Genomic DNA, 23,775 nt, shown 5'->3' with positions numbered 1-23,775 from the left:
GACAACTGAATCAAAACTGTCCAGTGCAAACTATCAGTTGAGCTGGTTTGTAGAGCTTCACCTCCAGTAGGTGTGCACGATTCCTACCATAACTACCAACATATAGAGGCATTCATATTTGTATTCATGTCTATTCTTTCATATTTTGCATAGTTCGGTTATAAAATTGGTAAAAGTTGTGAGGAGGGAATGGGCAGACACAATATAATGGTAAAACAAGCTGATTTGGACATTCATGCAGAAAAATAGTTGCTGGCACAAGTTATTACAAAATAAAGGGCTTTGTGTAGTAGAATAATTATGGTAATTTGTGTATGATCTCAAAGGGATACAGCCAAAAACTGCAAGTATCATATCTTCATCAAAGGCAGTTTACTTTGAAGGCATGGAAAGTTTTAATGATTATTCTATATGATTTCACATAATTATAATACATCTTAAGCTGTAAATAGTTTAATAGTTAGACTTAAAAAAATGAATAATGCTTTTGTCACTTCAAACAATATGAAGTTCAGTTTAGTCCACATGAGGGATTAGATGGCAAGTAACATTTCAATATTCACTCTGTGCAGAGTGCAAATTAACATGTGGAGGACCGCGGCTAGTTGTCATCCTTTTTACTCTGGTCTAGTTCAAATTTATCAGGGGGTAGGATTATTTTTGAAAGTCAAGTCAAGGTATCTGTTCGATCTGGGTTACCTTACAGGTGTAATTTATTATATGTATCTGGGCTGCTGTATATGTGATGTTTAAATTTTTCTGTATTTATAGGTGTTTTCTAAATGTTCTCTATTTTATTGATTGTCATTGGTTGTGATGTCACGGTCATCAGATGCGTTGATTGGTTATGACATATTTTAAATTTGGTGCTGTCGCACTCTGTTTGTAAATGCCTGATGAAGGTTGAGTGACCGAAACTTTGCTTTTTCGAAACTTTTTTACATTTTGATACTCTTTGCAAGCCAGGATAGTGTGTGGGATTTTTTCCATTTCATTGACTTTTCTACAATTCCCTTAACAGAAATAACTTGAAACCAACAAAGTATCCAAAGAGAATCACCCGTTTCCCATATTGTGTGTGTGTGTGTGTTTGAGGGGTGAACAGAGCTTCAGCGTGTCTTCATTGGGAGACGGGCTTTGAGTTTTCATCACATCTGTAAAGTTGGTACTGTGTGACTATACAGAAAATATAGTGATTTCTGGATTACTACATCAAAATTTTCCTGGGATGATGGATATAAATAATTGTTTATCGAGAGTGGGTAATTGAAATATATTATAAACATAACCATCATGAAATCTAATTTAAATGAGGAAAGTGTTTCGTGCCTGTCACTGCATAGTTGACTTGCATCAAGTTATCGTTTTTAAGTAAATGAGTGAGTAGTTCAGTACAGTATTTTACGTTGATTCATAGAAGTCTTTATTGTAAAAGATGGTGTTGATAAATAGGTTTAAAGTGCATTTATTTTCAGTATCTTCAGGAGAATGGCTATGGTCTTTCAGGAGCAAGGAACAGCACATCTACAGTCCTCCTGGCTGTGAGGAGCCAAGAAGGCTAGATTTTCTGCCAGCAGAACACAAGGTCCGACTGAATTGGCCTATTGACAACCAAATAAAACTAAATATTTTGGATAAAATGTTTTGGATGCTCATTAAAAAATAAATAAAAAAAAATTACCCAAAGAGACCAATCAGACTAAAGAGTTCAGATTACTGCTTTATAAAAAGGGAAGGTCTTTTTCCTTGTCCCGAGACTCGTTCTGCAGTAGTGCACATTAATGGTGTTCATCAGAGGTTTGCTCTTTGTGCAGCTGCTGTTGGGCTTTCCATGCATCATCCCTCATGTAGTAGAAGATTTTTGTGTATGTAAAGAATTTGTAAAGAACCACTCTCCTGTAATTCCTGGTGTTTTAAACAATTTAAACTCAGTGGATTAAAATCCCTACAAAATAATCAGGGTGAGAACAGGTATGCGACACTCTCCAATACAAAGATCAAAATTCTTGTATTCTGTTCTCAGCCTACAAGTACACTGGAAAAGGCCATTTCACGAGACCAAACCAAGAATGGATGATTGAATCAGAGGTATTGCTTAACTAACATTCTTTTCTAACATTTTTATGTTTTTCAAAGAAATGTGTTTGAATATCTACAAAATGTATTGGTAAAAAGCTTTAAATCTTAACTACTTAGTTTATCTATTTCCTCTACTTTTGTATTAAGATTTGTTTTTTAGCTGTCTATTAACCATATTTGTTTATTTTTCCTTTGCAGCTTGAACCACAGAACAATGAAATGATTGAGCCATTTGTCAAACAGGCTAATAACTACTCCACAGACAGAGACAAACACAAAGTTAACCGTGGTCACTTATATCCCAGCTGTCATGCAGTTAACATTACTGCGCAATCTACATTCACTTTCACAAAATTGTGCCACAGAAAGTAAGCTTTAACATAAGCTGGGCTAACATGGAGACAAATGTTACACAGATCATGGAAAAAACTGCACTGATAATAATTATACAGTCTTAGCCTATGTCCTGACAGGAGCTATACCCTGCAACCAAATGTTAAACAAAAGAGTAAACATTCCCTCAATGATGTGGACGGCTTTTTGCCGCTATGACAGTAAGAATAATTCATGGGTCTCCAAACCTCACAGGGCCAGAAATAAAGAGGATTCTTCTGCAAATGAAACTATTGAACCAACCAGACAGCAGAATTTACAGGATCACTTGAATGAAATAGGGGTGAATGGAGTGCAGCTCTTCAAGGAGGAGTGTATGAATGATTTATTTGTGGTAATCTGTCTCCATGATGTCTCCATCAGACAAAGTCTGTGAAAAGGAAGAAAAAATTGAACATTGACAATGTCCAGACAATCAGCCTCCATCTGACAAAGTCTCTAAAGAAAAAATTAAACATCGACAATGTCAAGACAATCTGGCTCTATCCGGCAAAAGCTGTGAAAGTGTCATAGATCACTTTGCGACTAATGCACTGTTTTCAACACACTGCACAGGAGCACACATTAAAACAAATTCTAAATCCATTGGTCAAAGACTGGAAAGAGAAAAAAAATACTGGACATAAAAATGACCGAGAAACATCTGACACCACCAACCAATGGAAGAAAACATTGGGCAAAAGTGTGGCAAGTTATCTACCTTATTTGTCAGCAAAACTAGAGTGCCGCCTTTATCAACCTTGAATGTGGACCACTTCTGGTATAAGCCACTTCCAGCTATTTTAGCTATGCAAAATACTGCATTATGCTGCTTTATATTACAGGCTCACAATAAATGGTGACATATTATTATCATTAATTATGATTTTCATAAACTCATTGGTTTTGAGCACATATAGTTTTACCGTTCATTACATTTTGCCATTGTTTAATCACACACTGTTGCACCCGCAGAATGAATGAAATCAGGCGCTGACATGGACAGTCCTGGGCGCCATCTGAAACGCCTCCACAAACTTTACACAACCAGCAGAGAGAAGAACGATGCCTGCTTCAACTTTCTTTGCACTAAAACTGCATCTTGTTTCACCTTGGCAAAATAATAAACGCATTTAACTCTCCGTTCTTGTCAGAGAGCATTCTCTCTTTCTTAGCGGTGCATAGTAAACAGACACGAAGATCTCACATTCAGCATGGCTTATGAAACATCGCCTTTGGAAATAAATAAAGGCATCATTGGAGGTTATGCAGGTACATATGAACGGAGGTTTACATGGAGACAAGAAAGACTGCATTATCACAATCTCGGTAAAGAAAGAAGCAGATTTTATCACCGTCTCTTCAATACAACAACACACAGCAACAAGTTAACGATTTACTTACTCTTTTACTATAAATGCTGACGTTAGAAAATTATCTGACATTGGCACATAATTCTGCTGTACATCCTGTGGTTGTGTGATAGTTTATAAGCCCAGATCACTAACTCTGGTATTATAACCTTCTAGTTATTTGCACTGCGGTCAATGCCAGTGGAACTTGCTCACATTCGCCGGAAATGCAGCCGCTGCTTACTCCCGCGTTGCAAAATAAGATGGATACAAAAATTTATCTGTAATTCAATATGTTCTGGGCCCGCATTCACAAAAAATCCTAAAGTTAAAAGTAGGAACAACTCTTAAAAATTAGGAGCGTTTCACTCCTAATTTTAGGACTTGTACAATTTTCATCTAAGAGTAATTTATAAAGCATTTTAACACTAAAAGTAGCTCCTAAACCCACGACAGCTTAGAAGTTGTCCTGAGGACTTCTAAGAGTGACACACAAACGATCTGAAGCATGGCTGCTGTCGTCAGTCCACATTAAAAACAATATATTAGAATATTATGACTTTCACAAGTTTAAAAAAGTATCACCTGAATCACAATTGAGTTGATGTATTTTAATAATATAATATTATAAATATTATAATGTTGACACTGATCTTTAAAAAAGGTATCTGAAAGGCCTGAATCGTGAGGGTGTTTTCATTAATGTAAACCTCTCCCACAAACTGAAACAACCCAATTACACCGGTGATAAAGGTTTTGACAACTCTGCGTTCCCTGGACGCATCAAAATGAAACTGTGTAGCGGGCAGTGTTGGGTGTATTGCATTACTAAGTAATTAATTACTGTAATTAAATTAATTTTCGGTGAAAAAAGTAATTTTTCAGTAATTTAATTAGTTAATTCTGATGTAATTGAGTTAAATACTGTATAGACTATAGAACAATCCTATATAAAACAATAGTGAATTTAAAATCTAATGTTATAATGTATGTTTTCTAATTTAAATTCTTTGGCCAGTTCTTGAATAATTAATTTTATTTTATATGATTTATCTGAAAGAATTAAAAGAACAATTTCATGTCTATCCTTGTATTTTTATCTGGTCGAGGTTGATGAGGGTTTTAGAAAGTAATTAGTAATAAGTAATGCAATTACTTTTCAGACAGAGTAATTAGTAATCTAATTACTATGTAGATGTAATCAGTAGTTAGTAATTAATTACTTTTTTAGAGTAACTTATCCAACACTGGCGGGTCACTCATGGCCATCGCGGGGCTACCCGATGTATTGATTCTGTATTTCATGCTGTATTGTACTTCATTGCACTAACACACGATGAAGAAATGTTCATCAACCAAAAAATAAAATAAAATCAATCAATCAATCAATCAATCAGTCAGTCAATTTTATCTATCTGTCTATCTATCTACCAATCAATTTGGGCGATTTGAAAGAGCGCGTTAATAAAACGCGATGTCATCCATAGCAACGAGGTCAACTCTGCCTTTCTATTATCCTGAAATTTCCTGAGTAAAACGTGCTCTTAGCAGTTTTGTGGATAGATTTTAAGCAAAAACTCCTAGCTAGCAACACTTTGGTGAACTAGTGGTAAGATAAAAATCTCTGTGAATATGGGCACTGGCATTCATTTTTTTTTTTTTTTTTGACTCATCTTGTACTTCAAGTATTTGCCATTGCCAATGTTGCTTCTCAACTAACCCCAAACCTTACCTTCAAACCCTCATCTAATCCCAACACCCTTGCATTTGTGTTTCTACTTAGACAATTTTATTCTGAATGACTTAATCATCATCTGAAATATATAATGCTATTTTTTTGTGGTGTTATAGTCCAAGGAAAATGTACCAATTTTTATTTTGAACTCTTTCTGTTTGTTTGTCAGGTCTCCTGAACTTATACTTGTCTTTTCACATTAAATTTGGACAGGAGAAAATAATCTTACAACAAGAATTTATCTTATTACCTTAAAAGTGTTAAATAATCCAAGATGAGGGAGGAGACAAGTAACAGACCTTTATTTAAAAACACTCTGTGCAGAGTGCACACACACACACACACACACACACACACACACACAAAGCATATAACATGAATAATACACAATAAATTAGAGTGATCAGTAAGAATGTGCCTAAATGTGAATGTCAGAGTATGGAATAAACTGATATAACTCAACCACAGGAAACATAAGGCATTGGAAACATCCCTAACCACCTCTTAAACAAAAACAATGCAACCATTAACAGGCTATTTACTTCAAACCAACACAGATTAATAGACCTTATCAGTCAACAATCAGAGCATGAACATTGTTGAGAGGCTTTAGAGTTGTTTAAGGTCAATTTAAAACTCATCCTTCCATTAAAATATTTTTTGAGGGCATTCACAGAACTGGTATTGTTACATTACTGTATCCTTGAGTTGCTGTATTGCTTTTGGTATGGAGAGATAACAAAACAATTATGGTACCATTGCCATAATAGAAAAACATCGAAAATCATTGGACTGCAATAAAATGACTCTGAAAAAGACCAAGAGATAGCCAAGCAAACCCTGAGATAAAGCAAGAACTTTTGTATGGGGCACAGGAAAAGCAATTCTCACTTCCTCACACAAATATTTGCCACATGTTATCAAAGGAGCCAGTGAAGACAGCATAAGGGGGGAAAAAAAGACATCAGACAGAAAAAAAGAGAAAGTGACATTCAGCTTAAATAAGCCATGCATATTTACAAAGCTGTGGACAGTTGTTTGAAGCCTTACTTTGTGGGGAATTTTGATTGAATAGGACGAACAGCTGCATTAATTGTCTTTTCTCTTTCTCTAATTTATTACCAGTAAAAGATAACCTTAAGACTTGAGGCTGAGCAGATCTCTTCAGTGTTAATCTCTACTGTAACATGGTCCCACTTTAGCAGAATCCTAACCTATAGTTTGGTGATGCACAGGAAAGCAAACTTTAAAAAGAGGGTTAACAAGCTCTCAAAGGCATTCTCTACATGATTGTCTTTGGTTTAGTAATCCATTCACACCTAAAAATGACTTTGTGGCATTCCAGCCAGCAGTTTTTATGCATTATGCCAAAATAACTCAAATTATTCTTTTCACAACTCATCCAGACCAATTCGCATTGGTTTCATAACAGCACTGAAAAAGTATTAACCACAAATGTAGAGATGGCTAAATATTTATTTGTTTATTTTGTTTTAGAAATGGAAGAAAAAAAGAAAAAAACTTCATAATAATGGAGAAAGAATGAGACTGATTAAAAATTGTTCAGCTTGTTTTAAAATGAAATCCTAATATCTTAATTGTGACATCTGATTTCAATGGAAAAATCAGTGATTCAGTATCATCACGTGACTTTCTGTCGTGCTTCTTACACCGACTGGGACCTTCTTCAAATGTAGAACAGCAGGTGTATAGAATAAGCATCAGTACAAAGATTGAAAACAGGAGGGGACATAAGATCTGGCCAGCTAGTGATCTGACAGTTCAGTTAGAAGTTCTGCTGCCGGCGTTTCTTTGCATCCATGGCATCGAGAATGGGTTGCCTCTTAGCCGTATAGCGTTGCCGCAGTTCTTCAATCTCACGCTCCATCATGGGATCCAGAGCACTGAGACGCATCTGCAGCTCCTCAAAATCAAGGTTTTTCAACTACAAAGACAAACGATAATAGTAATAAACACAGTGATCACCTGCTTAAAGCTTTATCAGGTCATGCAAGACTAATCAAAATGATTGGTGATCGACCAATATATCGCCATGGCAGATAAATTGGCTGTTATTTTTTAAATTATTGGCATCAGCTTTAAGTGCAATTTATGTAACTGGCTGCTATTAATATCATATTCATTGACCACTGTATGAACGATTAGTTTGATTCAGTCTTTATTGTTGTTTTTGAATACTGTTTGTACTGTTATTTCCTTCTTCGTTTTATTAATGTTTTACCAATTTCTTTGTGTGAAATAATTACTAAAATGGGATGACTAAACAGAAACCTGCAATAAAGTGCTCAGTAAGTGTGTACTTTATATATATATATATATATATATATATAAAGTTTTAATTAGAATAAAATAAAAAAACATCCAGTGAGCGGCAGTTTTGTGGACAGAAATGCCTTGTTCATGAGAGAGGTCAACAGAGAATGGCCAGACTGGTTTGAACTGACAAAGTCTACGGTAACTCAGATAACTGCTCCGTACAATTGTGGTGAGAAGAAAATCTCAGAATGGCAGGTGATTTTAATGTTGTGGCTGATAGGTGTGTGTGTGTGTGTATATATATATATATATATATATATATATATATATATATATATATATACACTATACACACACACACACACACACACACACACAGTATCATCTAAACTCACTGAGCACTTTAATGGGAACACTATGGTCTTAATAAAGTGCCCGACATACTCTTCTGCTGTTGTAGCCCACCAGCTTCAAGGTTCGATATGTTATGCATTCTAAGATGTTATTCCCAGGAGATCAGCAGTTACAGAAATACTCAAACCAGCCCGTCTGGCACCAACAATCATGCCACAGTCAAAATCACTGAGATCAAAAATTTTCCCCCTTCTGATGGTTGATATGAACATTAACTGACGTTCCTGACACGTATCTGCATGATTTTATGCACTGCACTGCTGTCACATGATTGACTGAATAGATGATCACATGAATAAGTACGTGTACAGGTGTTCCTAATAAAGTGCTTAGTAAGTAGGGCTGAGAATTGTAAGGAATTTATCGATTCCGGTTCCTTAACGGTAATGATTTAAGTACTTATTTTGTACATTTGGGGAAGATTTATTTGAAAATGAGAAATGCAATTCTTATAAGATTTATAAGTTCAGTAAGATTTTACCTCTGCAGTCTGTTGCCAAATAATGAGATCCTTTTTTTTTTATCTTCTTTTTTCCCAATTTTTAAATGCCCAATTCCCACTACTTAGCAGGTCCTCGTGGTGGCGCGGTTACTCACCTCAATCCGGGTAGCGGAGGACAAGTCTCAGTTGCCTCCGCTTCTGAGACTGTCAATCCGCGCATTTTATCATGTGGCTCGTTGTGCATGAAGCCGCGGAGACTCCCAGCATGTGGAGGCTCATGCTACTCTCCGTGCTCCACGTACAACTTACCACGTGCCCCATTGAAAGCGAGAACCCCTAATCATGACCACGAGGAGGTTACCCCATGTGGCTCTACCCTTCCTAGCAACCGGGCCAATTTGGTTGCTTAGGAGACCTGGCTGGAGTCACTCAGCACACCCTGGATTTGAACTCGCGACTCCAGGGTTGATAGTCAGCATCGATACTCACTGAGCTACCCAGGCCCCAAATAATGAGATCCTTTAAGATTTCTACAGAACAGATTTAACAAATCAGAAATAAATATAATACAATTCTTGTAAAAGGTGTATTTGCTGACCTTTTTGAGACATAAATACAATCCAATAATTGATCCTAACTATGGTAGGCTATATTTAAAAACAAAAAATCTAAACAAAAAATGTGATTAATTTATTCATTTTTTTTTTTTTTTTTTTTTAATAAAAGTCCTTGTATTACAAATATTGTGTATCTTTAATTAAACATATGAATAGTCAGTAACTGCAATGCTTGATTAAAGTTTCAGGTGTCTAAAGTAATATGACATAACAGTTTTAGAGACAGTTTAGACTGTGTTCTATTGTCTAATGTTATACTTCAAGCTTGTAAGACTTCTACTGTTCTTATTTAATTTCCAGTTGGACATTCATAACTTACACATCGATGTAAGATTAATACTATACTGGACTAGACCGGTAGCGCTGTATGTTTTGCGCTGTATATTCAACAGAGCCAGCTCAAAAGAGTCATTCAATTGTGTGATTTATGCTGTAGGGTCAATAGAGGGTAGCACTGCTGTTGAAATGCATTGCTGGAAACAAAGTCAGAATATTTTAATACAGTGCTCCATCCGCACTGGCGGAAAATTCATGCAGGGGAACCGTTAATGGAACCGAAAGTCATGCAGATTATACGATTCAGGTATTTTGTAAAGAACGGAACTGGTTCTGAACAAGAACCAGTTCTCGTTCCCAACCCTATTATAGCCCTTTTACACTTAATGGTTCGGGCCAGGTTCCTGGGCCGGTGCGCATTCTTGAACAGTTACAAGCGTTTCCACTGCAAAAAATAAAAAAGCAGTTCTGGGGCGGTAACCCGGTTCAGCACCGGCCCCAAAAGCTTGCTGGTCTCTGAGCAAGAACCATTTACGTCAGAGGGTGGGATAATGTGTCGTCACCATGTAAATTTTTCCCAAACAAAAATAGTTTGGATAGCTACCATCTGTAGCAAGGAGTACTTCTTTACTCTATATCAACAATAAAAAACCCACAAAATGTCAGTCATTAAAAGGGTTCAGGAATAGCGGACGAAACGAGCACTCTACTTGTGATATGGTATTCTACGGAGATCCATAATAAACTAGATCGAAAAAGGGGGGAAAAAAAGTCTACAAGAAGAGATACGGCAAGAAATGATTCACACTGGTTTTTATCAGAGGAAAGAAAAACAAAAACCTCAAAAGACAGAACAGTCACCAAAAGAAGGACATAAGCAAAAGCGGCAGTGGACGGAGCAACAGTGTGCTCAGATACTGACCAGTCAGCTTTAACGGGGGCATTGAATTCAGTCAATCACACTTGAGATAAACACAGAATCGCCAGTGTCTTCTATAGCTGATCTAGGCAAGTTATTCAATTTGTCAACGTTGTTAGCTTTCATTACACTGTTCTCATTTGATTTTGGACATTGTTTTGTGAAGTCATTCTTGGCCAGCTATTCTGTTAGGAAGATCGCTGCTATCTGTTAAGTAAACTGATGGAGATTCTCTATCAAGACGTAAACGTAATATATGCTATTGCAAAAATCCAGAATATAACCAGCTTCTACACCTAGGTTAATCACAATTCCTCTATGAAAGTTTATAGAGCTTAACAAGTTCATGCAGATCTCAAGTCAGTGGAAAAGCGAGGCCGGTTTACCATAGGCTCTTGATTGCCCTGGCCGTGAACCAGCCGAGCACAGGCTCGGAATTAGAACCATTGCCATTTCGGTGGAAAAGGACTATTAGTGAGTGTATATATATATATATATATAGGGATTATACCTGCTTATTGGCCACCTTGCTCTCTAGATATCAGCGTCTGCCATTAATAAGTCCACATCGGTCGACCACTAAAAATGACATGGTATCAAAGCACTTACAAAATCAAAGTCTCCATCTTGAGGCACTTTCCAATTGTCTGGAAAAGCGGTCTTGGAAATTAAATAAGGGTCCTGCTGGTTGTGGTTGTAACTCTCTTGTGCTTTGTTCGACTCCTGTTTGTCGAAGTAGTCCATGAAGGATGGACGCGGAGCTTGCTGAGCTGTAGGATTTCCTATTTACAAGGGAAAACGTTAGCTCATATTTTCCATCTAAATGTGTCATAAAAATGTAAAATGAAAAGATAAAACAGGGTTCACACTCCCTTTTGTCCAATCCTTTTCCATTACTTTTCATTCGTTCATCATTACTGGCTGATTATATTTTTCATAGAGATTGCATTTACAAAGAGCATTTTTTAGGGCCACAATCACAATTGTAAATCGCCTAATAATCCCAGGTTTTCAATGACTGTTAAAACCACCAATAATTCCAACACTTACTCCTCATTGAGCCAAGATCAACCTCCTCTTCTTCATCATCGCTGTTAATGACCATGGTGCCCAGGTCGGACTCCAGCATGGTGCTGCCGTGCTCGATCATGGTCTGAGCCCCATCGCTCATGGTTCCTGTGGCTCGCATAGTGCCAGCACTCTCCGAGCCAGACTTCACCATGGTGTGGGAATCCACTTCCACTTCCTCCTCCTGTGGAATGCAGTGACATACAACATCAGCTAAAACACAAATGCTGTGTTCATCTTAAACAGGAAAATGTGGAACTGAGCAAATTTTAGTCAATGGTCTCATAATACGTGCAATTCCTACCGAGTTCTCATCGTCCTCCTCCAGCTCTCTCTGCTGCTCCTGTTGTCTCTTTACCTTCATCTCCATGGCCTCTGTAATCAGGTCCCGTAGAATGGTTACTGGCTTAGCACTGGTTATAAAAGGATGCTGCAAAACAGACCAAATAATATGTCAAATGGAAAGTGTAGCAAACACTTATTAAAGGTGCACAAAGTAGTTTATTATTTACGTTTTGCTTACTGATACAAAAAGTTCTCTATTGATTGGCATGGATGCAGAATGACGCAAAAGTTTAGGGTCCAGATGCCATAATAAAAATACTCTATTTGTAGGCTTATTTATAACCCATGATTAATCTATTCCGCAACTGAAAGTGTCTGATAATAGGGGGTTACTGAAATAAAATGAGCAGTACAAGGCTAAAAATGTGATCTGAATCCCACCATGAGGGGAGAATGTCCATATGTAGAATAACATTGCTTGATATGAGTCTTCATCTCATGTGAGAGTTTTAAATATATGTCATAAGTACTATCTGCTAAGTGAGTGGACAGATGTAATTGTGACTGGAAAAAATGGGAAATGGCCTTCAAACTAAAATGATTTATCAGCTTAGTCATCTTCAACAGTTTATAAGAATGTAGCTAATTTGTTTCTGCATTTTAGATGCACATTCAATGGTCTACATGTACACATGAATACAAGTGTGTAAGCAATATATGTCTCTTTTCCAACCTGCAGAAGTTGAGTGGCTGTGGCTCTCTGCTCGGGGTTCTTCACAAGACATTTCTTCACAAAATCTGTGAATTCATCACTCCACAGCTCTGGTTTCCGGAATGTGGGTGGAGGGTTTGTTGGGATCATAAAAATAGCCTAAAGTGTAGAGAAAAAAGGTCAAAACATGTTAAGAGACATTATGGCCATCCAGTTGCCTGTCAAGATAATGTATGGTTTTGAAATATTGTATGTTTCCGGTCAAGGTATTGCAAGGTATTTTAAGGTTAAAAGTAAAACTGCTGACTTATTTGTATATTCCACTCACCCTCATAGGATGAATGTCTGCATAAGGAGGCTTTCCCTCAGCCATTTCTATGGATGTGATACCAAGAGACCAGATATCTGCCACACAGTTGTACCCAATCTCCTGGATCACCTCGGGGGCCATCCAGAAGGGTGTTCCAATAACTGTATTTCTTTTGGCCATTGTGTCCTTTAGAGGCCATTATATGTATATATATATATATATATATATATATATATATATAAAATAAAAAAACATTGAATGGTTAAATGGATTCATTAATTGTGATATACTGTATTCAATCCCTACATTTTGATACCCACTGTAAGTTGTCCTGCCACTCCAAAATCAGCTAGTTTTGCATGGCCCTCTGTGTTGAGGAGAATATTCCCAGCTTTGATGTCCCTGTGGATTTTCCTCATGAAATGGAGATACTCAAGTCCTTTCAAAGTGGATTTGAGAACTGTGGCGATCTCTTCCTCAGTGAGCTTGTCAAGAGAAAGAAAACAGGGTAACATTTTAATTTAAGGCTCCACAATAATGCACCAGTTAAGCATTAATAAGACAGTAATTAACAATTAACTGAATGTAGAGTAAGGCTATCTTAGCCATCATTTACAATTTACTGAATGTATTATTTCTGTGTGGAAAGTAATGTAATAAATGCTCTAATTCAGGGATCAAGTTTCAAGTTTACTATATTATGCCAGTAATTAAAGCTAATTAGTAAAACTTTTTTTTAGTTTACAGCAAATACTGTAAACAGCTAATAAATGTCACAAAAATAAATCAGATTGTCTTTATTTTAAGATTCATTTAATTGAATGAAATAAGTTAAATAGTAGTAGTTCATTAATGCAGTTCATTATTAACAATTTAGTAAAACCAGTACTAATAGTTACTGTCTTAATATAGTTCAATAAACTTAAAATCCCACCTAATAAGTGCAAAACAATCCAATAACTTAAGTAGGAAAATTTTTACTTCAGAACAGGGAGTTAAGATGTCTTTAATACAACATTATAGCAATTTATTAGTAAAACCAATACTAATTAGTAGGGGTGGGTGAAAATATTGATTTTCCAATGCATCACAATCTTCATTTGAACGATCTCAATATGGATTCTTAAATCCCAAGGTCGATCTTATACACTATCCACAGACCTCCACTACAATGAGAGGAAATCACTTGCATTTGCAACCAAAAATGTATATACAGTATTTGGCAACTGGCTGGTAAATGTTTAGATATCACTCACCAATGGATGGACTGGTTAGTATAGTGGTGGAGTATTCAGCAGAGATCCTTTCACTGCGTGTTGAGAGTAAAAGTTGTTCCGTTTGAAGCCCCGTATACACATGCATCAACTTTCAGTGACAAAGCAACCTCATCTCATTCATTGTCAATAAGAGCTGGCGACTTCCGGTGTCATAATCAAATGAGTCCCGTGAAATAGAGTCCCCAGGGGGTGACTGTTTGTTATCATGATGGCTTTGAAATGGTGAAACGTACTTATATAACAATAAATTGACTGGGTTCACATAATGAATGAACATGCTTATTTAAAAAAACAATCATATGTTAAAGAAATGTTTTGGAAAAGTTGGTTTTAGCTAACTGTTCTTAAATGTACTCAAACCTGCTCAGGACACAATTATTTTTCCATCATAACAGCTGGTGTGCATATACGATTCTAAGGTGTGTAAAGATGTAAAATAATTTGTTACAGTGTGGTTCAGTAGGCTAATTCTGTGGCACATATTGCCAAATGTAAGCTAATTAAAAAACAAACTGAAAAGAAATTTTTAATTTTACAATCTATAGCTGGGGTAATATACTATTATGTGTAACATATGATCTAAAATTCATTAAATGTCATATTCACAAAGTTATATTGACATACAACATAAAAGGATTTAGTAGGATTTCTACTCAGGCAGTGAATATAGTACTCATTAAAAGTTCTACGAGTCAATAGAATTCCTATGACGTCAGATGCAGACCCATTTTCAAGGGTGGACTCATTTGATTATGACACCGGTGACAGCGACCTCTGGCAACTAGAGTGGGCGTGGCGAGTGACATGACAAAGTTGAGAAAAGTTTAACTTGATGCAAATGAGGAGCGTCTTTCGGGAGCAACAAACCAATAGGAGCGAAGACTGTGTCGGTGGAGCTCACATCAACCGTCTCCTTTAAGATAATGGAGTCAAGTGCAGGCAAGACAGAGAAGTTTCTGTGAGCGATTTCACTGTTCTATATGATTCGTCTGTAACCACATACATGGATATAATAAAAATTATGTGTGGAAAAGAAATTGTCGGCAGTCTGTGTGAGTTTGATTCGTCTGTTTATAAGCCTGTGCTGACCAGCTGGCCCGCATCTTCACACAGATCTTCAACAGATCACTAGAGTAGTGTGAAGTTCCCTGCTGCTTCAAATGCTCCACCATCATCCCCGTCCCAAAGAAACCCAAGATCAAAGGACTTAATGACTACAGACCTGTCACTCTGATGTCTGTGGTCATTTGAGAGACTGGTGTTGGCCCACCTGAAGGTCATCATTGAACCCTCTCTGGACCCCCTTCAATTTGCTTATCGAGCAAACAGGTCTGTCAACATGGGATTGCATCATATCCTGCAACATCTGGACAGACCAGGGACATATGCAAGGATCCTTTTTGTGGACTACAATTTGGCTTTCAACACCATAATCCCAGCTATTCTCCGGACTAAATTAAACCAACTCTCTGTTCCCACCTCTATCTGTCAGTGGATCACCAGCTTTCTGATGGACAGGCAGCAGCTAGTGAGACTGGGGAAATTCACTTCCAGCACATGTAAGATCAGCACTGGTGCTGCCCAGGGATGTGTGCTCTCCCCACTACTCTTCTCCCTGAACATCAACAACTGCATCGCCAAGGACCCCTCTGTCAAGCTCCTGAAGTATGCAGTCGACACTGTCATTGGCCTCATCCAAGATGCCGATGAGTCTGCATACCAAAGAAAGGCTGAACAGCTGGCTGTCTGGTGCAGCCAAAAGAACCTGGAGCTGAACATGCTCAAAACTAGTGTTGTCAAAAGTGCAGGTACACCGGTACCAAGTTGATACTAAAATAAAAAAGATGTAAAGATACCAGTGTTTCTGCAATCTTACCGAGCTACACTGTGGTTCAGTAGGCTAATTCTGTGTTGAATAAAAGTTTGAAAAAAAATAAATAAATGCAATGACATGTTGAAAAGTTCCATTTTCACTTATTAAATGTTTTAAGAATTAATTGATTAGACCATTTTGATGATGAAATTAAACTTTAAAACATTGAATTCTGGAAAATAATAATAATTATTAAAATATTAAAAATAACTAAACTGGTGTGTTCAGTGCTGTGGTATCGAAATATATGATATCGAGAACTGTGAAATTTCACTGGTATCGGTACTGACTTCTGAAATTTTGGTACCGTGTCAACACTACAGTGGAGATGATTGTGGACTTCAGGAGGAACACCCCAGCATTAACACCGCTCACATTCTGAACAGCACTGTGGCAGCAGAGTCATTCAGGATCCTGCACACCCACATTGGCCCAGCAGAAGTTGTACTTCCTTCTCCAGTTGAGGAAGTTCAACTTGCCACAGGCGCTGCTGATATAGTTAAACTCAGCAGTCATTGAGTCTGTCCTCTGCACTTCAATAATTGTCTGATTTGGTTCAGCTACCAAATCGGACATCAGAAGACTAAAAAGAACAGTTCGGACTGTTAAGCGGATTATTGGTTCACCCCTTCCCACCCTCCAAGAACTGTACACAATGGAAAAACTGGAAAAATCACTCTGGACCCCACTCACCAAGCCCACTACCTCTTTGAACTGTTGCCTTCAGGCTGGCGCTACAGAGCACTGAGCACAAGAACAGTCAAGCACAAGAACAGTTTTTTCCTGTAGGCCATCCATCTCATGAACAGTTAAAACTGCCCCATTGAGCAATAATTATGTGCAATAATTAGTCTATTTATATTTATTTAACATATCCTACCTCTTCTGCACATTACTATCTGTATATAACAGATTGTATTTAAGCAATATCACATGAGCAAGAGTGCGATATAGCCCTACATCAGCACTGCTGGCTGAGTGCCGTAGGTAATCACAGCAGTGCTGATTTAGGCCCATATAGCACGACTGCGAGTGTGATATTGCTTATATACAACAGTTCAATGAACAAGTACATTTTAAAAAAAATTAGGAAAAACTGAGTACGGTCATAAAAACACATTTGTGCGTGGAACTACTTTCTTACGCGACGGATCAGAATCTGCCGTTGCTGGTTCAAACCAAATGATGCGTCCAAGCCTTTGTTAGTAATTAAAAAATGTCACTTCAGAAATAGTGTCACGGCTTGTGCTGTTTCAAACAAGTTATTGGATAAACAAGGATTGATGGATGTGTGTGTGTGTGTGTGTGTGTGTGTGTGTGTGTGTGTGTGTGTGTGTGTGTGAGTGTGAATGAGAGAGTGAGAGAGAGAGAGAAAGACGGAGCGTGTGCGATCACCTGTTGCTACACCCAAGCACAGATGCTGTCAGCTTTCTGAAGATCAGATTTCTTGGTGGAAAAGTAGCGGTCCAAGCGGGGGTATTTCTCCCTATTTCGCGGTAGCCGTGCGCAAGAGTCAATCACTAATGAAACTGCAATGTCCTCCATTTTAAACAGCATGTCCTCTCCAATGTGGAAAGTCCAATAATAGGTAAGCGCCTTCAGTTTGTGTAATTAATCAGTCTGTTGTTTCTCTCAGCTGTGATGAGCCGTAATGCTTAAATTGTTCGTTTAAAGCTATTTCATAGCTTTAGTAGTAGTAATACAAACAATCATATAGTGCTGTATGTAAACACTGGCTGACACGGATTCACTTCACGTCACCTAACTGGCTCAAATTACACATAAAAATGATATTTTGCCACCACCTGCTGGCTAACATATGTAATGTCAAAAAAATACATGTAAAAAAAAAAAAAAAAAGACAAACTGAAGCTCTTAACACATCTGCACTGCTCTTACACTTTAGTTTAGAACGGCATGAACACAAGCGGAGTGATACACACAGTGAAGCGTCCGAGTGCTGAGGGTGTCAGACCATCAGTGCTCATGGAATGTCTCTCGTCCAATCAGATTCGAGGACCGGAACTAACTGTTGTATATTTGTATATACGTACATATATTTTTGTGTCTTATTGTGTATTTTTATATAAACTTTATATTCTGTTCACTTATTTATATTCTTTATTCTATTTTTTATTATTTCTGTCTAGTTGTTGTATTGCTTGTGCACTGGAAGCTGTCAACAAGTGTATGTTGTATGTGCAAGCATACTTGGCAATAAAGCTCGTTCTGATTCTGATTCATTGATAATTTGTTCATCTTATTAATATTATGATGCATTGAGCACTGCTGAAAATCATATAAAAACACTCTCCCCTGCAGAATGTACATTTTTAGGGACAAGAAAACTGATTCCTTGTTTTACTAGTAAAATGCCTCATTTGTGTTCATATTTTCAAAAGATATGGCCGGATGTACAGTTCATTAATAACATTAGAGTGACAGCAGTAGGAATGCCCACTAGTGACTTCATAGTACAGAGACTAGCGACAGCAAGCGATAAAGTCGCTGCATGTGTGTACGGGGCTTAATGTATGTTCAAAGACACACACAACCCATTTGTCTCTGAATAATGTCTCTTTTAATACCCTTTCTGTTCTTTACAGTCAGTTGTTGTTCATAAACAACAACAAAAAAAGAAACATATAATTCTAATCAGGCATAGCACAGATGAGATAACGCCATTAGAGTATTTCTCGTTAACATGCACTCATTTAAAGACGCTGTTTACAGAAATGCTGGATTCCCTTCAAGAGACAGTACTGGCTTTTAGCACATGTTCAAATCAATGTAAATGCCTGTAAATAGTACAAATTATGCAATTAAACAATAGCAATTTAACAAAATATAATATATGCAATATAATATTCTATTTATTGATTAAATACATTGATTTGTTAATTTTTAAAAAGCTAAAATGTAACAAAAAATGATGAAAAAATAATAAAATATAATGAGTAAAAATAATATTTTTATATTGTACCTAGTTAGTAAGACCCTGTGTAATTCACAGAATTAGCTGGGAGATAATTTATTTCACATGTAAGCATAAGTGACATTATAACTGAAATATACCCATATGAATCGATATCGAATCGAAAGCTTGTGAATCTGAATCGAATCGAGTAATCTGTATCAATACCCAGCCCTACTACATGATTTCGGTGTTAATATATTTAAATGAAATTGAACACCACCTAATAAATGCAAAACAAACCAGTAAGTTCAATAGGTACAATTTTTTCTTTAGAAGTGGTGTCAAGTTGTCTTTAAAAGAAGATTTTAGTAATTTGTTAGTAACAGCTTTGCAAAGCCAATACTAATTAGCCTTAATAACTGGATAAATATTGTTTAGTAAATTTGTTTTATGATGGATCTCTGAAATTGTGTATTAATTACATTCCTTTCAACACAAAAATAAGATGTTTAATAAGTTGAAAATTATGGCTAAGATAGCCTTACTCTACATTTAGTTAATTATTAATTAATGTCTTATTCATGCTTAACTAGTGCATTATTGTGGATCCTTAAAATAACCGGTAACACTTTACAATAAGGTACCATTTGTTCATGTTAGTTAATTAAATACAATTGTTCATTAGTAGTTCATGTTACTTTTAATTAAAAAAAATGTATTACTATATGTTGAAACTACCATTAACCAAGATTAAAATAAGGATGTGTATTGTATATTGTAACTTTATGTTAACTTACAGTGGTGCCCAAAAATAACGGCACCCATGGTAACTATGAGCAAAGAAGGCTGTGAAAAAAAAATCTGCATTGTTTATCCTTTTGATCTTTCATAAAAATAAAATCACAAAAATCTAACCTTTAATTGAAGTAAATATCTCAAAAAATATCTATATCTATATCTTAAAAATATCTCATTATTAAATAAATATTTTCCTCCAAAACACGTTGGCCACAATTATTGGCACCCCTAGAAATTCTTAAGAGTTAAATATATCTGAAGGATATTCCCATTCATATTTGAAATTTTTTAGTGCACCTGGGTGACAAGGAACATGAAATTGTTCAGCCATGACTTAAACATATGAAATAACACACGGGTCAAATTCCCTTAATCATCAATCACAGAGGGTTAAACTAAAGAATATAGTTCTGATGTGCCGCAAAAGGTTGTTGAGCTTCAAAAAATGGGCAGTGACTAGAAGAAAATAGCCAATGCATTGAAAATGCCCATTTCCACCATCAGGGCAATAATTAACATGTTCCAAACAACTGATGATCTTAAGAATCGGCCTGGAAAAGGACGTGTGTCTATATTGTCCACACACAGTGAGGAGGATGGTTCAAGTGGCCAAAGAATCTCCAAGGATCACAACTGGAGAATTGCAGTAATTAGATGGGTCTTGGGGTCAGAAAGTTTAAAAAAAAAAAAAAAAATATCAGACCTCACCTACATCACCACAAGTTGTTTGGGAGGGTTTCAAGAAAAAAGCCTCTGCTCTCATCCAACAACAAACTCAAGCGTCTTCAGTTTGCCAGACACTACTGGTACTTCAAATGCGACCGGGTTCTGTGGTCAGATGAAACAAAACAAAACAAGAGCTTTTTGGCAGCAAACACCAGAGATGGGTTTGGCACACACAGAGATGAAGAAGCACCCAATGCCCACGGTTAAATATGGTGGTGGATCTTTAACGTTGTGGGGCTGTTTTTATGCCAAATGTCCTGGACATCTTGTTCGGATACATGGCATCATGGACTCTATCAAATACCAACAGATAAAAAATCAAAACCCGACTGCCTCTGCCAGAAAACTTACACTGGTCCCTGATTGGATCTTCCAGCAGGACAATGATCCAAAACAAACATCAAAATCAACACAAAAATGGTACACTGACCAAAAAATCAAGGTTCTGCCATGGCCATCCCAGTCCCCTGACCTGAACCCCATAGTAAACCTGTGGGGTGAACTGAAGAGGAGAGTCCACCAACATGGACCTCTGAATTTGAAGGATCTGTAGAGATTCTGTATTGAGGAATGGTCTCAGATCCCTTGCCAGGTGTTCTCCCACCTCATTATGCATTATAAGAGAAGACTCAGAGCTGTTATCTTGGCAAAGAGAGGTTGCAAAAAGTATTGAATAAAAGGGTGCCAATAATTATGGCCAACGCATTTTGGAGGAAAATATTTATTTAATAATGAGGTTAGATTTCAATTAAAGGTTAGATTTTTTGGAATGAAAGGATAAACAATGCAGATTTTTTTTCACAGCCTTCTTTGCTCATATTTACCAAGGGTGCCAATATTTTTGGCCACCACTGTATATTGTTATCTAATGTTAACAAATGGAACTTTATTGTGAAGTGTTACCAAATAACCATGTGATGAATATGTGCTGTCTTTTGCTGCCTTTCCCCCACATTACTTACAGTTTTGTTGCGCAGTCTGATAATATCAGAGACTGATCCAGCACCACAGTATTCCATCACAATCCACAGGTCTGTGTTCTTGAAATAGCTGCCATAGTACTTCACCACAAACGGACTGATAAAGGACAAGGAGAAAATCACTATGTTGGAAATTACAACATATAGACCAAACAAAAATGTACATCAAGCAAAGGTTACCTCAGTCAATAAAAGGTTATTTATTATTATCTACTAAAGGCCTTTACCTGTCACATTGCTGCATAATGGAGATCTCTTTGATGATCTCCTGCAGATCTGATTCTACAGGTACCTGTTTGATGGCCACCACTTGGCCTGATTCCTTGTGAATGGCTTTAAAAACACTGCCATATGAACTGAAACAAAACACATATTAATTTTAAATGATATACAAAACATCTGCATTCAGTATTAAACGGCAAAAATGAAAGGTTGATACATACCCTTCTCCAAGCTTTTCGAGAACATCAAATACTTCCTCTGGCTGCTTGGTTAGACTGTCTTCACTGAGCTTCTTCAGTTTACTGTTGAGAAAGGACAAACGTATTTCAGTATAAAATGCCAGGGGTTCATACACCAGGAGCTTTCATAAAACTTACTGTATATTACTATATTATTATAATGACATAACGTATATACTGTACAAAATGTACATATTAATATAGTAACTATAGTCAGTCAGGCTGCGTACAACCATCGTCCTGTAGATATAGTTTGCTATGTACATTATGAATATAAACACAAAATCTAGTTAAAGTTTGTTCACTGATCTACAGTTGCAGCTGGGTTGTTGAGTTGAGGCCTGTAAATATTAGCTAAACAGATAACTGGTTGGCCGAGCTGGATATTTTACTTACTTTCTGGGCACCGGCTGATCCATAATTGTTATTTAAGTTAATTTAAGTATTTTCTGGTTAATTTCAAATACTTTGCGGTCTCAGAATCAAAGTAAAGTAGCTATAACGCATGTTTTGTTTAGACTTTCAGGAAGCACTTCTATCTGCCTTTCCGTGCCGCTGCTAACAGCGATGTGTGAAGCGAGCTGACGTGTGGGATTTTCCATAATAAATAATACTTCAAAATAAAAGTCCCAAGAAAATTGGATATATGGAATACTTATTATAAACATGTCTGAGAATAAACACATAACTCAGGGCAGTGGCGCCTGCAGCTGTACAGCCGTACGCACTGTGCGTACCATGAGCGCCTTGACTGACCTGAGAAATATTTACTCTCAGAATATTTCACCAATCATTAAATGTGCCCCGTATTTCTGTTGGCTGTTTAAAAGAACTAGCAATGCCCAATTTGCGAATGAATAATTATTTTGAGTCGATTCTTTTCAGTAAATTGGCCAAACGGGCTTGCAAAACGGTCTGAATCGATTCGTGATTCAGTACAATTGATTCGGACAGCTCTATCACTGAATCGTTTGGAGCGGTTTCTCACACAGTAAAACAGTATCGGGATATTTACGAATAAAGCGCTGGATACAGTGTAAATTTACCTACAGTCAACTGAAACAAAAGTCTGTCTTTTTAAGAGGTAACTTTGAGAAACTGCAGCTAGTGCTGTGTCATGTGAACAAGGGGCTGTTCAAACTGGACATGTTTTTGCGTCCGCTCGCGCTGTTTTTCAATCATTTTCCATGCAAACATTCGCTAGATGGATGTCTTTTGAAAACTGTGCCACGTTTCACTGTGTCTTTGGCATCTCTCACTGGAGCGCTGCGTCAAGTTAAAAAGAACTTTTTCAACTGATAAAAACGCGTCTCGAGACGTCTGCGTTCTGTTGTATTCGTTGTGATGCGTTTTGCTTTTTTAGCGCGAAAACGCATCTGTCTGGCTAAAGCATTTCTTCATTACTGGAAGACATGCTTTAGCCAATAGTTACATGAATGCTACTCATACTCGAGAAAATAAATAAATGCTTATCTCAAAGTCACCGGAATTTAACGCTTTGGTGTTGTTTTTTGCAACAACAAAAAAATCTCACAGGGGAACATGTCCCCGGACCCCCATAGATATAAGGTTTATTTGGCAATTTAGAGGTCTGCAACCCGGGAACAGAGAGACCCTGACAGGTTTCGGGTCGGGTTCAGGTTTAGGTTTGTAATTAATGAAAAAATAAACAGGCCTACAGATCTCGTTTCGCGCACGCGCTCTCACTCACAGACGCGAGAACGGACGAGTTAAGGGCCTTCACACCGAATATGTTTTTGTGCACGTCTGAGGGGCTGCCGTGCCTTGTTAAAACTGTGTATGTTTACTGTTTCAGTACTGTTAAGAATGTTGCCTATATGTTTACATAAAATACAGCTATACCAAGAGAAGATACTAGGAGAAG

General features: G+C 37.1%; 1 protein-coding gene across 1 annotated transcript; it reads right to left on the bottom strand.

The window, feature by feature from the left end:
* Positions 1–5,835: 5,835 nt before the first annotated feature.
* Positions 5,836–22,463, bottom strand: LOC127425742 (serine/threonine-protein kinase 3). The gene is made up of 11 exons (XM_051672001.1): positions 22,287–22,463; positions 21,873–21,953; positions 21,657–21,785; positions 21,412–21,526; positions 13,179–13,343; positions 12,877–13,044; positions 12,570–12,707; positions 11,856–11,981; positions 11,534–11,735; positions 11,093–11,265; positions 5,836–7,483 (listed from the first exon to the last, which is right to left on the bottom strand). The coding sequence occupies exons 1-11, from the start codon at positions 22,307–22,309 to the stop codon at positions 7,325–7,327; spliced, it is 1,479 nt and encodes a 492-aa protein (XP_051527961.1). The 5' UTR covers positions 22,310–22,463; the 3' UTR covers positions 5,836–7,324.
* Between the last annotated feature and the right edge of the window lie 1,312 nt (positions 22,464–23,775).

Source organism: Myxocyprinus asiaticus, chromosome 34, assembly GCF_019703515.2.
Source record: "Myxocyprinus asiaticus isolate MX2 ecotype Aquarium Trade chromosome 34, UBuf_Myxa_2, whole genome shotgun sequence".
Lineage (NCBI taxonomy): Eukaryota > Metazoa > Chordata > Actinopteri > Cypriniformes > Catostomidae > Myxocyprinus > Myxocyprinus asiaticus.
This window is presented reverse-complemented; position numbering and strand designations above follow the sequence as displayed.